This window comes from Festucalex cinctus, chromosome 9 (assembly GCF_051991245.1).
Source record: "Festucalex cinctus isolate MCC-2025b chromosome 9, RoL_Fcin_1.0, whole genome shotgun sequence".
In the NCBI taxonomy this organism is placed as follows: Eukaryota; Metazoa; Chordata; class Actinopteri; order Syngnathiformes; family Syngnathidae; genus Festucalex; species Festucalex cinctus.
The window spans coordinates 1,280,978-1,299,192 of NC_135419.1; the positions used below are offsets into that span (position 1 = coordinate 1,280,978).

The 18,215-nt window shown below is 37.9% G+C and overlaps 1 protein-coding gene across 5 annotated transcripts in view; it reads right to left on the minus strand.

Annotated features, from left to right (window-relative positions):
- The window catches only part of il1rapl2 (interleukin 1 receptor accessory protein-like 2), a 251,713-nt gene that overhangs the window by 24,645 nt on the left and 208,853 nt on the right, over nt 1–18,215 (minus strand). For all 5 annotated transcript variants that reach the window (XR_013285029.1, XM_077532517.1, XM_077532518.1 and 2 more), the window contains exons 7-8: nt 14,295–14,369; nt 111–243 (exon numbers count right to left, since the gene is read on the minus strand). Coding sequence is in view for 4 of the 5 variants with exons in the window: in XM_077532517.1 (XP_077388643.1) it covers nt 111–243; nt 14,295–14,369 (208 nt within the window). In the remaining variant the exon portion in view is untranslated. The remainder of the gene's footprint in view (nt 1–110; nt 244–14,294; nt 14,370–18,215) is intronic.

Sequence of the window (18,215 nt, forward strand, 5' to 3'; positions counted from 1 at the left end):
TCATGCATTCAATCAGCATGTTGTCTACATTGCTCACCTTGCCGCTTTATTCGTTACAATGCCTGCACAGTAAAAACGTCTCAAATCGATCGACCGATGACTGCAATTACCTGACATCACTTTCTTTAATGTGTCCCGCAAGTTCTTCAACAAACTTTTCTCCTTTCATCCAGTAGATGATGGGTCTCCTGTTTTCTCCACTGTAGCCAAAAAAAGCTTTGCAGTCCAGACTGAGAGGCAAACCTGCAAAACACACAACACGGCGCCATCACGACACAAATAAACCCCGAGAAGCACAAACCTGCACAGCGAAGGATGACACGAGCGAAGCTTTCAGGAGGAAAATGGACGATCTGTTGCACACGAACCGATTTGCAGGAACGTGTCAGTTTGAAACCAGAGATGATTTGACTTATTGTTAACGACATCATTTTTATTGTCATCATTTTATTATTGAACTAACTCTCACACATAAGTTAGGTTTGCATTCTTATTTATCACCTCGCCATCATCTCTATCGGCTGCCAAAGGACAAAGGCAGAAGCGTGGTGAGTTAAAAAAAAACAAAGAAAACCACAACACGCCACTCTTATGGTGTGTTTCGACTATGGACAGAAACAGGAGTGAATCTTTGCAGTTGTGCATAAGATAAATACACCCTCATAGTTCTGAGATAGTTATGAAAAGCAAATGCATTTAGCATCTCAACTGAATAAATATATAAATGAGACATAGCACTGTGTTAGCTTGTTCACAATAGGCATGTAATGATAACGGCAATATTGTGATATTGCGATATTAAAACTGCCATTATATATTGTCGTCATCATGTCACTATATTACCTCATTGACTCGCCGCCATTTCCACATTTCGCAATCCCGTTGGCTCCCGGCTGTTTTACTGGATTTTGACTGATTTTGCAAGGCCCACAGAATATTGTGTTCAATTGCTATAAAAGCATGGAATCAAAAGAAAGATGAAAGTCTCTTTTTTCATCAGGAAAAAAAAGTATGTTTCTATCTGTCTCAGTTTTGCAGCAATTAGCATTAGAAGAGAGCTAAGTTTCATCAGTTTTCACAAATCTATTTCAAATTGTAAGTAATTTAGCATTTTTTTTTTCTAGATGTCCCTGGTTGATCTCCTTTGCTCTGCTGCCACCTGCTGGCCGTTTGTGTAATAACTACCATTTCTGCAACCGTTCTTTGCAGTTGAGAGGCTGCATCAAAGCCTTCTGTATGCTCTAGTATAAAAAAAACAAAAACAAAACAAAACATGTATAAATACGTCTTTGGGACACTTAAAACTTAAAAAAAAAACATTTACACGTTATTGGGAGCAAATGAGTTAAAAGCAGCACATCAGTTTAAAAAAAAAGTCATGTTGATTTCCATTTGTGCAGTTCTAGCACCCTCTGGTGGCTAGTATTTTAGTGCAGTTTAATTTTCACAAGGCATGTTTTGGCCCTATTACGTTTAAAATCCGTGCTATTGGTCAGATGAAGGGGAACACGATGCTACACGAATGCTGATTGGTTGAAATGAATACGATGAATTTCACCCCAAAATATTCAAGGGGCTTTCAGTGATTTGGGATGGAAATGCAGTTTGAAGCACATTTGACACATAACATCGATATGTCAGATAAGTTTTTTTTTTTCTTTCAAATGGCATTCACACATTTCAGAAAATAACAATTACCTTATATGGCCCGCAATAACATTTCATATGACTTTAATTGGAATACAGACTTTCTTTTTTTTTTCCCCCATGACAACTTTACTAACTTTAAAAAATAATTTTGCTCAATTGAAAGGACTATGGAGTCACACCTGAAATACAGGTAGCCATCTATAAAACAGTGTACAATTATTGTTGCCACTCAGTCTGGAAGTGGGTAAAATTTGCTACTCTATACTTTTAAAATGTTATGCAATTCTGTTAGAACATGATTACGGTGTGTACGTGCGTTAGTGTCATAATTGATTAGCACCCTGAGGATGTGTTTGTGTTCCCAGCATGTTCTGGTGATTGAAATCGTACACTTTGGCTTGCTCGCGTGCGTAAATGGTTGAGCACAGCTTGTTTGTCCAATCAAAAATACAACCTAAGAAACGTGCTACAGTAATTTGAGTCATCGTTTTCTTTATGTGGCTGAAACAAAAGGGCGTTTACAAGAGTTTGATCGAAAGGGTGCTGCTGCGCCGCCGTCATGACCGCTAGTGAGGCGTTGTAAACCAAGCTGGCGCGTCATCATTTCACACTGCTGCTGATTGCATTATTGCAATAACACGTCCACCTTGTTTGTGTGCAGTGAAACTGCATTTTGTCTCTCTTGTCAGGAAGTTTAGGCACTGTTACATTAAAAAAAACAAAAAAGCAAGTCATGATATGACTGTAGTCAAAAAGAATTTAATCTCTGCAGCTTTAGTTAAGCCTGACTGACTTGTCGGTGCTCTTTAATGGAGCCTCTATGAATCATGCACGTCAAGAAGCACCTGAATGTGAGCGTCATTTCGGACGTGCGTGCGTGATATCCAAGCATGCTGGTTATCAGACGTTACCATCTGCTTCCTTCTGCTTGCAAAGTTGCGCGCTTTGAGCTTCATTGTCAGGTTTTTCTCCAACTGCATGTTTGATTTGCCCACAGTAGTCATTTTGATTGTATTTTCACTCATTTCACTGGCTGAAATATTTTGACAATTCAACGTCATTTTTAACAACTGTGTAGTCCCACAAAGTGATGGTTGAAAGAAGACTAGTGCAAAAAGCATTAAGAGGCCTAGAAACTTTCTTTTTTATTTTATGGGTATTTTTTAGTGCTGTCAAAGTTAAAGCGTTAACTAATTAATTCATCACCAAAAAACATGCATCTTTTTGTATCTTGAAAGAACACTCAAATTAACCTGGAAGTCATCCCAAACATCATGCAGGAAATCCTGGACCGAAAGTCGTGTCTGAGACTTTCTTGCTGTGAGGCACTGCTCCACTCTGTCATTCAATTTCTTTTCATTTCATGTAATTTATCATTCAACTCCCTCCATTTCACTACGACCTACTTTATCAGCAAGATGAACATTAAATAAAGGTTATTGAATTTTCCCTTTTCCCCCAAGAAATTCAGAGGTATCAAGGGGGCTTTCGAGAAAGTGTGTGGAGACGTGCATGTTTTAATTAGCCATCTCAATAAAAAAAAAAATTACGAGTGGAATGTATACTTTTCTTCAATGTGGTTTTACAAGAAATATTAATTTTGTATTTCGGCTCACAGAAGGACAAGGCACGAGGATAGCAGATAAGGTCGTGAATAATGATGTGGAGGGCGGCTGGCTTATTCATAACAGGCTTCAGCAAGCTCGGTTTTCCATACTGGTTGTGCTCTCATTACGGTTGTGGGTGAAATGGAGTCTGTTCCTGTTACAGCTGACTTTGGGCAATCATTCACCAATTACACCTTTGTTCAATTAGAGTCTTCAATGAACCAAACACGCATTTGCACGTGGGGATCATGTTAACGCCACGTTGGATCATCCTGGCAGAGATTCAAACAAAGAATCCTCTCAACTGTGAGGCAGACGTGCTACTGACAACCACACAAAATACTTCTGCCTTGATTTTTTATTTTTTTTTAAACTTAATTATTTGATCTATTTTTTTTTTTTTTTTTTTAAGAAAGAGCTCAGAATTGTTCATTCGGTAGTCTTACCAATTCAACATCTTATCATCATTGCTCTCTTTTTTTTTTTATTATTATTTTTTTTTAATGTGTATGTGTGGGGGTGTGTGCGTGCAAAAAAAACCCCAACAAAACACTCTGAGAGAGAAGAACATGAACCAAAAAGGGCAAAAAACGATGAGGACAGCATTTAAAAAGGTAAATGACCATCATTTTTATTCTTTGTTTTTTACATTACGCACAACTCTCATTTATTGTGCAATAATCTAATTGTAACATGTATTTGTTACATGTTTTGATGCATTTTTATGCTTTATAAAACATTTATGTCTGAATTTTGGGAGGCTTGGAACGGATTAGGGCATTTACATGGAAAATGCGTCTCTACTTACACAATTTTCTACTTAAGAACTTTCTTCCAGAACCAATTAATTTCGTATGTAGAGGTACCACTGTACTCATTAATTCACCTAAAACCTAATAAAAAATCCAATTACCCTTCACCTTAACCGGATACTTCAGAGTCTCGCCAGAGTCGTGAAGTTCAGAAGGTCAGGAGACCAGAGGAAAGGTCAAAGAAAAGAAAGATGAATCAAAGTAAAATCCAGCACCAACTAAACACTTCCTGCCATCCACATGGTTACAAAATCAGAGTCTTACGCCAACCCCCCAGAAACCTCTAAATTCCAACCAATTAAGGAGGTCTCAAGAGACCAGAGGAAAAACTAAAGAGAGGAAGGAGGGAAGGATAGATGAGGCAGAGTGAGATCCACAGACACCAGCACATTTATTTGATCAAATTAAAGGCTATTTACCTGGTTGAAAATGCAGTCATCAAAAATGAGCAATTAGCAACTTGGGCTTGTCTATCTCGAGTCTAGATTCTAGATTCTAGATTCTAGATTCTAGACTGATGGATGAGTTAAAAGATAAATCCTATGAGGAAAATAACTAAGAACATCAAAGTCACAAACACACAATCTAATGAGATCCATGAGATTGTTTTTCTTCTTCTACACAGCAAGCAAAAACATTCTGGTAATAGTAAAACAGACACTTGCATTATGTAAAGTGTTTTCCAAAAGCAACAATAACTTATGACATAACTTGGGATATGTGACAGACAACACATTCTCATTTCATCCATTTACATCCTGCCGCCAAACAAATGATTTAATGTTAAATCCTTTCTCATTCTCTTATCCTCAAATGCTTCAGCATTTGAATCCTCTGCGTACATGGCAGTGACACCTTTACAAAAATCGCATCATTTTGGCCAACTGCAGCTTCCAGAATTGTCAGTGGTAATCCGTTTTTGATTTTTAGAACATTTTCTTTTTTTTTGTGGCGCTCTATTTATGTTATGGAGTGACTGTGCTGTTTGGGCAGACCACGTCTCTCCAAATCACATTTACTCTGTTAGCGATACATTCCGATTGTCACTTGAACTTTTTGCCTTGTTACAGTTTGTAATTTTGGGTGGTGATGCGATGTCGACTGTTTAGGGGTGGGAGACAAATGTGGCCGTCCAGCATACAGCACCGAATACGTGAATCAATTTCATTCGGGGTAAGATAGAATAAAAAAAAAAAAATAATGATCACACTATAATTACATAACTGCTGTGTTTTTGCTTTTCTCGTGGTTCCGAACATCGAAATGTTCAGTATGAATAAATATTACCTGCATTTTTGGGGAAAAAAAATGAAAATAATAAAAGGTAGCGTAGCCTCTAAAACAGAAGTGTCCAAACTACGGCCCGTGGGCCATTTGCGGCCCGCCGTCCATTTTTTAGTGGCCCGCGACATATGCTAAAAATGGCATTTGACTCAGTTTAAATAAAATACAAACAAAAATGTTTGGAGATGGTCAAAGTAAGAAGGGAGGGTATCGAAAAACAGGTGCTATTAAAGGTTATTTTAGTTAACTAAAACTAACGAAGAAATTAAAATTCAAAAAACAATTTTGTTAACGAAATAAAATAAAAACGAAGATGCTTTTTAAAAAAGAAAACTAACTGAAATTACATTTTATGTTTACAAAAGTAACTAAACTAAAACTAACTAATTATAGCAAAAAATGTCCTTCGTTTTAGTCTTTGGTAATTAATTTAATGCATGAGTCTTTGGGGATGATTTGAAATTTGATTTTTAGTAGATTTATTTTGATATAAACTGGAATAATGACGGCGTCAAATATTGTGCACAAGTAATACATATTAAAAAAACAAAACAAAAAAACTAAAACTAACACTGAAACTAACTAACCTAAAACTAAGCATTTATTAAAGAACTAAAACTAATTAAAAAAAACCCTATCAGAACCACCCCGAAAAATAATTAAAACTAACTAAAAAAAAAAAAAAATCAAAACTAAAAAAAAGAAAAAAAATCAAAAGTAAGCAAATATCTCTAGTGACTATCTAGAGAGAGAATTAACTACACCCATTTATAACATATAAAGAAATGATACTTTATGCATAATTCATCATATTTACAGGCTGTTATCTTGCTCTGAAAAGGCTCTTCAGATATCCAATATTATTTGGCAATATAGTATTGTGTGAGTGATATGATTTAATAAATATGTGATGGAGAATCATTTGTGCAAATATGAAAGAATTTCTTTCTAACAGGAAATGAAGCTGCCACAACGTTCTGATTTTGATCAGTTCCCCCTCACATTCAGCCTTTTTAAGTCTTTGGAACACAAATATTCGAAACCTGAGGCGATTCCTTAATCGCTCTCCCAGGAAAGACAATCAATTCTCATTCTATGCCCATATTTGGCAATTTCCTGACAGATCTAATTAAAAAAAAGTTCCTTGCTCTTACATACCTATTCTGGACATTTGATTGGCTCGGGGACTGGCCTCGTTAAAGACGTGTTTTAAATTAACAGATGAAATTAGAAAGGAGATTAGTGACGATATGCGTGACAAGGTTAATTAAATGACCAGTCATGAGGGCTTTGTAAAATCTAAACTGACAGTGTAAGAGCAGATAGAACAGACTGAGCTGTTTTTCTTTTTTTTTGTCTGTTGTAACTTTCAAGTCTTTTTTTCCCCCGCATCATTTGCAAAAGTAGCGCCAAACCCAACACGCTCATTATTAACTCAACATCGCTTCCAATGTATTTAATGACATTTTTTTTTTTTTTTTTTTGTTTGAAACTTGACTTGTCCTAATGGAATATTTTCTAGAAAGCATCGACCAACCCTGAAAAGTTGGCTGGAAGTGGTAGAAAGCATTTTTATTAAGCCACAAATCTAACTGTCCAAGCTTCAATGGTAGTTTTGGTCCCGCATGGGCCAAAACGTCCAAACTTGCTCTTAATCCTTTTATAGCAATGAACTATTGTGTTGACTTTTGCACAAAAACAGAAGAAAAAAAAAGAAAAAAGAAAAAAAAAAAACGGTCCATCATCTTGCTACTTTTCTTCTCGACACACAGCGCTTTTACCAATGTATTATTTTTGAAAGCAACAAATGATCTTTGGCCTTTTGTGCATCAGTTTCTCTCAGTTCCTCATTTGATCCATTTTTGTGTCCAGCACAAGGCTAGCGCAAAGCGATAAGAGCAGTGTTGTAGTCCAGGGTATACGCGCATATCCACTTCTTTTTCAGTCAGTATTGAGTATGCCCACACCTAAATCCCCCCCGATGCAAACCGTTCAGCCATGGTCTACCCTCCTCTGCCTATAATTGGCTGGTACCACTTGCCTACGCTGATTCGATTAGCTAACTTTTTGGCCTGACATTTTTCTCGACTACTTAAAAAATGATGATACAATGACTCTGAGGATTTGATCTATGCTATTATCATTTATGAATGACATACAATGACTACACTGCCTGCACCTTGATCAAAATTGTTACGCCACCTGCACCACAACTTAGACCTGTTTTCAGCATCTAAAATGTAGAATTGTCAGATGCACCGTGCATGTATAAAAGTGAGCATCCAGAACACTACCAGAACACTCAGCCTGGCGTCGCATGCCGAATTCCCAAACACGCTGAAAGAGCCTTTGTATTTGCATTAGTGTTGTTCCGATACCGTTTTTTGGCAACCGATACCGATATCGATACCCAGCTTTGCAGTATCGGCCAATACCGATACCATAGCGATACATAAAGTTTTTTTTCCTCAACATGAAAAAGCTGTCCTACTATTATATCTTAGATCGGCATGCAGTGATCATGTCACATACCAGTGAACATCGTGCACGAGCAAGACACGAGATGCTGCATCTAAAATCCTATATTAGTGTTGCAAATAATGGTGGTAAGTAGTCACCGATACCGATACCACGCTTTTAATGCAGTATCGGCACATCTGCCAATACCAGTATCGGTATCGGAACAACACTAATTTGCATGCAAATGAAGATGCATCAATGTTTAGGCCTGAGCGCATGTTCACTGTCTATGAAAATAGAGACGATTGATTTTGAAAACTTACTGCGCTTTAGAAAAGTAAAACCTCAAACAATGCTGCTCCTGTTTCACGCTCGCGTTGCACGCTGTGGCTCTGAAGTTTCATCCTTTGTGGAAAATTAGCACATCAGCATGGATAAAAAGAGTGCTGCCCTTGAGTAAACCAGAATGTCCTGCTCAAAGAATCTCATTAGAGTGGACTTATTTAGTTTGTTAAGGAGTCAAAACCAGCGAGAACCCACACAACATGCTCGTGCAAAGAAGCATCCCGAATAAATTGCCCTCCTTTTGCTTCAGTATTGGAACAATTTTTACCTGCGGTCTTATAGTAACCCGGGTTAGATCGAACCCCAAAGTTTTGTGAGTCAGTCTGGGCGGTTTGGCAGAGGTCAAGAAACACACCCACCCGACTGAAATGCTTTGTGATGATACACCCTCGCTTGGCCAACATTGGCTGCAGGTAATCACGCTACATTGCTTGGCCCATCTGTGACGCGGGGAATTTGGTGGCTGTTGCGATGGTACGCCGTTTGACTTCCATTATTATTGCAATCCCTTCATACTAACTGTGAAGAGCAAAAAAAAAAAACATGAAAAAAGAATATGTGCAAAATGAATTCAAATGAACATATGGTGTTCCACAAGGTTCAATTCTGGGGCCTCTGCTGTTTTCATTGTTTCCTGGATTCAATCTTAAGAAAACAACGGTGATTGTTTTAAAGTGCTCTATGAATGGAGAGTTGAGTTGAGTGATGGGAATCAGCATCCTAAATTTGCCAAACTAATACAATCAAAACATAAATTGAAGTTGTTTAGCTCTCAGCTGTTTATTGCACAGTGTTTACTTATACGTTTTTGCTATAGTATCGTTTCAATATGGTATACAATCTTTTAACCAGGGCGTTGGATGAGTGGTTAGCACGTCCGCCTCCCAGTTCTGAGGACTCGGGTTCGAGTCCGGGCTCCGGCCTTCCTGGGTGGAGTTTGCATGTTCTCCCCGTGCCCGCGTGGGTCTTCTCCGGGTACTCCGGTCTCCTCCCACATTCCAAAGACATGCATGACAGGTTAATTGGGCGCTCCCAATTGTTCCAAGGTGTGCTTGTGGGCGTGGATGGTTGTTCGTCTCTGTGTGCCCTGCGATTGGCTGGCGACCAGTCCCGGCTGTAACCCCGCCTACTGCCCAGAGCACCCCCCGAAACCCTTGTGAGGAATAAGCGGTCAAGAAAATGGATGGATGGATGTTCTAATCAATGTTCTGTGGTGTAAGTTATTCCACTCATAAGGAATGTGAAAGACGTTTTGTAAAATTTGTAGAAAAACAAAAGAGGAGAGCAAGAATGGCGACCAGTTTTCTGATCTAATAGCTACTGACGTGCATCCGTGCAACATATGTCAAGCCTGTGCAGTCGCTCTGGGTGTTGTTGCTGCTGTATGGCAGATATCCAACCTCGCACATCCTCACTCACACTCAACTCATTATTCCTTTCAGACACACAAACACGCCCCACATACACATACACAAGCACATCCTGGTTAGATGGATTTTTTTTAAAGGGGATTACTGCTTAATAAAAATCTGATTCTGACTCCACAGGATTGTTATCCTGCATAGAAAGTCACCATTTGTAAAAAGGCAGTGAATGAGAGGATAGACGGCATGAAAATGATTGGACACCGATGGGGATACGATATCACAGAGAGGCAAACAGCAAACGCTCTTGAAAGCAGTAATTTTGGTTCTCATGCGGGCAAGAATGACAAATTCCGAAAAAGTATTCAGGAGAAAACATACATAAAACAACAAAACAACCTAATGTTTCATAATTTGTTTGTATATTATCTATTAATTAGTCATACTTTTGTATTTAACTCATTCGCTGCCATTGACGGCAGAAGACGTCAAATGATGCATTTTTACTGGGCTGGCAGTGAATGTGTTAAGCTGCCACATTAGAATTCTAATGCTTGTTATTTATGTCCATAAATGATACATGCTTTTCCTAGCAGTTTTATTTCAGGCTCCAACTCTATCTAAAACAGATTATGAGAAATGAAATAAAATGAAACCAAAAGCATAATAAAGCATCAACTCTGAACAGATCTTATAGTTTAGTTTAATAACGCTGTTGCCAAAGAGTGAGCCATGAAACATGACTCACTCTTTGGCAACATCATTTTGTCACAGTCTTCTCTCTCTTTTTTTTTTTTTTTTTTTTTGTCTGTCAAACTCCTATCACAAATGTTGTGTCAGGTCATGGATTATCTTTCGTATTTTCTTCCATTTGTGTTTTGAGTTAGGAGAAGATGTAGGCTGTGGAAGTCTCCACTTGACATTTAGAATGCTACTCTAAATATGCTCTTTTTTTTTTAACCTTGTAGTTTCAGCCCACACAATTCTTCAAATTAAAAGCTTTGAATCCCTTATGCAACACTAAGTGCATTAAAACCTGGCCAAAATAATTCCATTGGATTTGGTACAGACCACATACATATATTATTACAGCTCTTATAGTCTAATTATATATAAAAGGTACAGTGCCTTGCGCAAGTGTTAGCCCCCCTTGAACTTGCTGACCTTTTGCCACATTTCAGGATTCAGATCTAAAGTAGCATTTTCAACACTAAGTTGGACAAGATCCCTTACGAATAAATAGCTGACCAGTAGGGTGGCCTGGCTCAGTGGTAGAGTGGTCATCCCCAACTGGGAGCTTGTGGGCGTGACCCTCCGCCCTTGTGACCACATCAAAGTGTACTTTTACTTAGATACAAGTGCTATACAAAAAGGAGCCCATTTACCATTTAGGGCGTGAAAACATAGCCACCCCCTTTTCACTCAGTGCAGCCAACTGACTGTGGAAACGTGGAAAACTACTGTTCACAAACACTCTCCATTTAATCTAGCTGAGCTGGAACTGTTTTGCAAGGAACAACAGGCAACAATTTCAATCTCTCGATGTGCAAAACTGAAGTAGAAATACCCCCAAAAAACGTGCGGCTATAAACGCAGAAAAAGAGAGGGTGAGTATTTCCGCAAATCCTACTTTTCAGGTTTTTTTTATCTGGGGGAAAAAAAAAAAAAAAAAGCTAAAAATATTGTTTACATTTTCGGTCGACTTCATGATGGGGGTCCCACTTGGTTTTGGTGTCAGGATGAATTAAGGGGCCGCAGATGATAAACAACTCCAAGCAAAACCGACAAAATGTCGTGGCTTAAATGGGGACCATAAAAATCCAACTCGGAAGAGTCTGAGGCACCCCACTTCAAGTTATCTCTCTGACAGTGAAAGGGAACACTGACATGGGCGCAACCATTTGGAAGGATGCGAACGAGGAGATAGAACCAGCTGAAAGGAAGACAGTGGAAGCGTTTGAGATAGTGGCAGCGGTTAGATGGGAGACAGACGGATGGAAATAAAGTGAGATAGAAGCAGACACCTCGCAGGGACAGAAGGAGACAGACACGCCGAGATAAATGCTACGGGGGTAAAACCGAGACAGACGGGGGGGGGGGTAGAAAATACAGTATGCCGCCTTATCTTCACCCGTTTTTCACAGCCAAACTCTCACTGGTACCTTTTACGCTCGTGCGCGTGAACGTGTGTTATTTTCCTCTTCGATATACTTCATGGAACGATGACAGAGGTAGAGGATAGAGAAGAATTTGTCCTGAGGGGGTAGCAACAGACATTACTTGAGAAATAGGCTTAAGTGACCCCAGAAAATAAAGTGCTTATTGTGTAGCCGGGAGAATAATCTGTTCTCGACCTTTCTGACACCACACAAACATGAAAAAAAAGAAAATAAATAAGAACTTTGCCCGCGAGCTACTTGCCAACTTGCCAGATGTAGCGTGTATTAGACAAACTGTTGTTACTAATTTTCTGAATTTGGTCTACACAGCATTAATATTCATTGAAAATATTTACCATGCACAAAAAAAAAATAATCTAATCCTGCAAGTTCTCCTACTAAATTACCCAATGGACTTTTTGGTCGACTATTTGAATTTATGAAGGCCTATTTCATGAATATTTGAGGATGCAAAAATATGCATATTAAAATGATCATACATCTTACAGTCCAACATTGATCCACCCGCATCATATATTGATATTGATGCACTGTTATCGATCAAGTACAAGTAGGTATTGGCATACGATGTTCTCTTATTCCACTTAAGTATAGTCAAGACTGTCTGCTTTGTCTCTTGCTTTATTTGAGCCAATCATTAATTGGATGTATAGTAAATAGCAGGGGTGTCCAAACTTTTTCATTTGAGGGCCACATACAGAAAATCAGAAGGACGCAAGGGCCACATAATGTTAATGAATAGAAATTGTGTTTAGTCCTAAAAATTGTACAAATAATTTATTTGTGCGTTTGCATATTTAGAAAAATGCTGCAGTATAGAAACCAATTTATTTATAATATGGCAGTAGGATTATTATAGTTTTGGAATTTTTACCCTCCCTTCTTACTTTGACCATCTCCAAACATTTTTGTTTTTATTTTATTTGAACTGAGTCAAATGCCATTTTTAGCATATGTCGCGGTCCACTGAAAAATGGACGGCGGGCAAAATGTGAACTTTTTTTATTTATTATTTTATTTCTTTAGTATTTGCTATAGTCAAGGTTGTGTTTTGAAATCCGCTCTGAGCACCCGTGGGAGGAAATATTGAGATAAAAAGAAACCGGTATGCATTGTTTTTTATATCTCGCCCCCGTAAAGAGGAATAATGACTACTGCCACTGGTGGTATGGAGGGGAATTACTTTTTGCGCATGCGCTGAAGGTACGTAATAGTCGGGGGTCGGTGCGGTGTGTATATTTACGTCATTTTTCTACGCGACGTGCCGACGTCTGGGCCAACGCCGGTCACATTTGTCCGACGTCGGATTGGTGTAACTAGGCCTTAAAAATGGCAATTAGCAGGTATGCTAATCTCCTTAACCCACGAGAACAGCGCATAAGCATAATTGTAGTTGAATTTAGCAAGTCGTCTGAGCTACTTATGACAAGTATTCATTTGAAACCATGTTCATTCTCTCTTTTATGCTGCTAATAGATTGTTATACAAATGCAGCTTGGGCCCTCCAGAGTGTTTTTGTAATGTCGGATGTCCCTCCAACTCCTCAAGCTACCTTCATTATTCATGGCTCTCTTTTTTTTTTTGGAAAAGTCAGTGTACTCATATCACAAATCAATCTTTAATTATGCCTTTCATCGGCCCCTAGCCTACATCAGTGAGATCATAATGAGTTAACGGAATTGTGTTGATTACCCATGGTATTACGGAAGGATGGAGAACAGAGAAAAGGTCGCAATATGAAAAATGGGCCAAAGAGAAGAGCAGGAAAAAGAGAGGGATAACCCGAATGGAGAATAAAGGAGAGTAATTAAAAACAAGGTTGAACAAATAAGTGAAAATTTGAATAAGAGATGGGAATGAACACAGTGTAGATGACTATTACATTATTGCTGTTAGTCGGGGGTGGTGGTAGTGAAACTGTGATTCCTGCTTGCAATCAGCGTACAGGGGCCTCGGGGAGCATTTGCTTGCCACTACACCAATGTGGAATTAATGAAAAAAAACACACAAACACCCATACTAGTACATGCATACAAACATCTTTCTGCCTACAGTGATAAGATTGTCAGAGAGACGGCTGCACAGCAGGTGATGCATGCACACAGTCATCCGCTGCTCGAGCAGAACACGCAAGCATACAATTTACTACACAATCTGAATTAATGAGACCCTTTCCTATGTGTTTCTTTCACTATCATTTCCAAACAAAAATTTCTTCTGGAAATTGTCTGTTACCTTTGCTGTCTCCAACTGAAGAGAGAAATCTAAATTGAATAGTGGTTGGAGCGCCAATCAAATAGCACTTTTTTTTGGTGATATTTATTTAACTGAAATTACACATTGATGCCGCAAGCAATTTGGCGTTTGCAACATTCCTTCGCTCGACTCTAAACATTGCTTCAAATCGCCCCTTTTAAGAAGTGCTGGTTCATGTGACAGATATAAAGATAAAAGAGTAATAGTAGCATACAGAACATTCGACAGAATGACTCATCAAGAAATCAATATAAAAACAGATCATGGATGAAAAATATTGCTTATAATGGATACCACGTAAACTTTATAGTAAAGTTTATAAGAGTCGGTACTTACCGGGTGTGATCTCTATCACCGTGTCTTGTCTCTCTGGGGGGAAGAGGACTTTAGGTGGCTGGGTGGTCTGAAGAGCTGGAGGGAAGCGGACAAACGCCGTCAGCATTAGGGGAGTTTTTTCAAGTTTTATCGGAAATAAAAACATTTCTCAATGAGGCCAAAATATTGGACTTTGATGGAGGATCTATGTATCAACATCTGTAAATAAGTTGAAATGATCAGGCCCGCGAGATGATTTTGTAAAGTTCAAAAAAATAAATAAATTGTAATGTAATGCCGGACAAATTAATCAGCCGGCCACAACCAAAATATATAAAATTTGTAATTTCACAAGTAGTCCTCAGATGAGCAATGCAACTTGTACGGAGGAATCATTCTTTATGTCATTATTTTACACACAACTTAAAATTATGATTTGTTTAATTATTATCATTATTATAATTATTATTATTATTATTATTATTATTATTTTTATTTTTTTATTATTATTTTTTATTTATTTTAATCATAGACAGAGACCGACATAAACCTGTTAAATATGACACAAATTAAATTACTGGTAACACAAATCGATATGACAAGGATTAGCATCCTTATAACGTCATTAACTGTGCCATGCAATGCATTTTTCCATAGTGACCTTTTTTTTTTTTTAATGGTATTTGCATTGCTAGTGCAGGTTAGTTAGTTAGTAAGTAAGTAACAAAGTTAGGGACTTGTATGAACTGCTTTGTGGTGGGAAAAAGGTTGGGGACCACTGATTGTAAGTTATTTCTTGGATTTAACATAGAGAGCTGAATCACCTGGTCCAAATAGCACTCATGAACTTTGACTACAATCAAGGAAAGTAGGTAGTTAAAAACCCCCAAAAAACTTTCAAGCGCAATTTCAACCCATATAGGACTGAAGGATTGCTCATGCATGTTTCCTTCTACTGTGTCTCCTAATGTCTTTGTAAAACAAATGCTGAATATTCAGTTTAAATTTTACGTTGCTTGTTTTTCACAATGTGACTAAATGTGAAGATTATGGTGATCTTAAAACATACAACTAACATTAAAATAAAATATTTACAATAATTTGTCGCTCAAAATAACCATCACACTGCCGTCACCTGGTGCCAATATTAACTTAGCTGGTGTATTTGTTGCCCTTTGACAACTCGGGGACACTCGTATAATCTACTCTCGGATGTCTATTGACTCGCACAGTTAATTACTAAAAGCAGGTTTGGAAATGTCTCAGAGGAGTTCTACTTCATATGGACTTTGCTTGTCAAATCAAGTTTGACCTTTTCCATGCAGGCAGTGCAGAACAGTCCAGCACATAAGGTCCGACAGAGCAATAATCACCAGTCTGCTTTCACAGCTTCTCAAGCATTGCAATATAGAAATGTGATTTTTTTTTTTTTCTTGAACTTCAAGTTGTGTGAAATGTGTGTTTGTCCTCAGATATGAATATATGTGACGGGCTGGCAGGTTCAGAGCACAGAAAGTTACTTTTACATGACACCAGAATAGATGTTCCACATCGACTTAAAACATTCTTGTACAGCATTTAACTTTTCATGTATACTTTTTCTATTGTAAGCCTCCCTGCATGTTTTAATTTTCAACTGTTGTTATAGGACAGAAACCTTAAAATAGAAAGTGTGGTGGAGCAGGTACAAAAAGGGCATTAATTATATTTGAAACAATATTCAGAATCCCGAGGCCAGCTTCCCGGCATGACGTTAATTATTCATGCTCTGTGGCATATAATGTTTTCCACTGCAAACGAAATGAACATTTTCCTTCTGACCTTCCGCTGCTTGACATTCAGCCAAACTGAACGTACCATCTCTTTTGTTCACTTGTCATATTACACTTTGTAATTCTTTGACAAGGAGATTTTGCATTGTCATCGTCTTACGTCAAATCAGCACCGGGAAACATTTGCAAAAAAAAAAAAAAACACTGCTTTGATAAATATGGTTTTAAGTGAGGTGCAGATTTGCTGCAAGATGAAGATGTAATGTGTGTCGTCTCTCACATGAGCTATTCTTTCATGATTGTTTTCAAAATAGCTGTTGGACTTTGCATCCAATCAATCCATTCATTGTACTCAAGTCAGTGTGAAATGACATCTCACGTAAATCCAAGATATTTTAGGGCACAAAACTCATCTAGTAAGACTGTTGACATTTGTAAACATCCCCGAAGACAAATACAAACTTTAAATGAATCAAAACTTACAAAACATTATTGTATTCTGAATAGGGCTGCACAATATTGGAAAAACATGCGATATAGTTGCTGACTATAGCAATATCGATATTATTGCAATATTTAACATGTATCTAAAGACATGACATTTATTATATAATGAAAGAATCACATTTTTTCACGCGGCAAAAAAATCAAACTCAATGTATTCTTAATTAATTGTAATTACTTCTCGATAATGTTCAACTATTGGATGACAGTGCACATTTTCGTTAAGTACGCTTGTGTTCCAACTATGTTTTGCATTTGCATTATTAGGGTTGGAACACCCATGGAACGAGGGGCGTGGAAACCAAATAAAAAGTGAGGGTGAAGGAGGAGATTTTTTTCAGAGAGCGCAGTAGTGAATTGTATCAGTCAGTTCCTCTCCTCATCAACTTTGAACTGTCTTCTTTCCTTTTTTGTCATGTTTAATAAGTGTCAGGTCAAATTCAGATAAAAGCATACAATTCCATATCAAACTTATTGCGATATGCATATTGCATAGGCCAATATCGCGGTATCAATATTTTTTTTAGACATATTGTGCAGCCCTAATTATGAACTGTTGCAAGCATAGCCAAATAATGTACTATATTCTGCACCCAATATTTGATGATGTAAACTGATTATTTAGTCCTGTAAGCAGAACGTACGCAGACACATGCCGGATGGGTGTTTGAATGCACGTCGTAATTATTGTGCACATGCTAAGCAATGCATGTGCAAACGCATTCAGACACATTAAACCTACAGGAGCTGAAAAATAAAAGTTTAAAGAGAGTTTAAATGCTACTACACGTTAGCTTTCACTCTGCTCCGAGGACTTGGAGTGGGAGATCTGTGGGAATGTGCATCTATTCATCCGGAAGAACATTCTGGTTCACCTCAAAAGGTTTTTTTGGTGGGATTGAGGTCAGCGCCTCTATGCTGTATTTAAACGTTATAACTTTATGCTAGTAACATGTTGGAAGCACAGACACGGTTTCGCGGCAATTTTGCTGCTAGTAAATGCTAGCTAATAACTTTCTAATGTTACAGAGCTGCCACATATTTAGCCTATGGTCACTTTATGTACTTTTAAGGGCTCCAGGTGGAGAAGCGGAACCGTCACTTGCCTTCGGTGCTGGTTGGTGTGGGCCCGCTTCCCCGCCTGGGAGACCACGTAAGTTTGTGTGCGCGTTTGTGTGAGTGAGTTAAAAAAAAAAGAAAAAAAAAAACTTTATGTACTTTTAAGGAACTGAGAATTATATTGGCCTACTGAATAAAATCAAAAACTTATGACCACCAGTATGGCTTGAAGCCAGAATTCTTTTTTTTTTTCTCGTAGAGCTCAGAATTGTTCATTCGGTAGTCTTACCGATTCAACGTCTTATCATCATTGCTCTTTTTTTTTTTTTTTTTTTTTTTTTTTTTTAAATTGTATTTTTTGTGTGTGTGCGTGCGTTTGCGTGTGTAGCCAGAATTGAAGCCAGAATTCATCAACAGAGGTTGTACACAAAAGCGCCATTTTGTTGTTTCAAGTTGCCATTCTTCCTAGATCTACTAAGTTTTAACAAACAAAAATTATTCCAGATGTTTTTCTGTCTATGATGTTATAATGTTTCCATATTAGGTTGATATTTCTATGAAAACAAACTTTGTAGTTTGGATTTAAAATGTATCATTTGTTCTATCA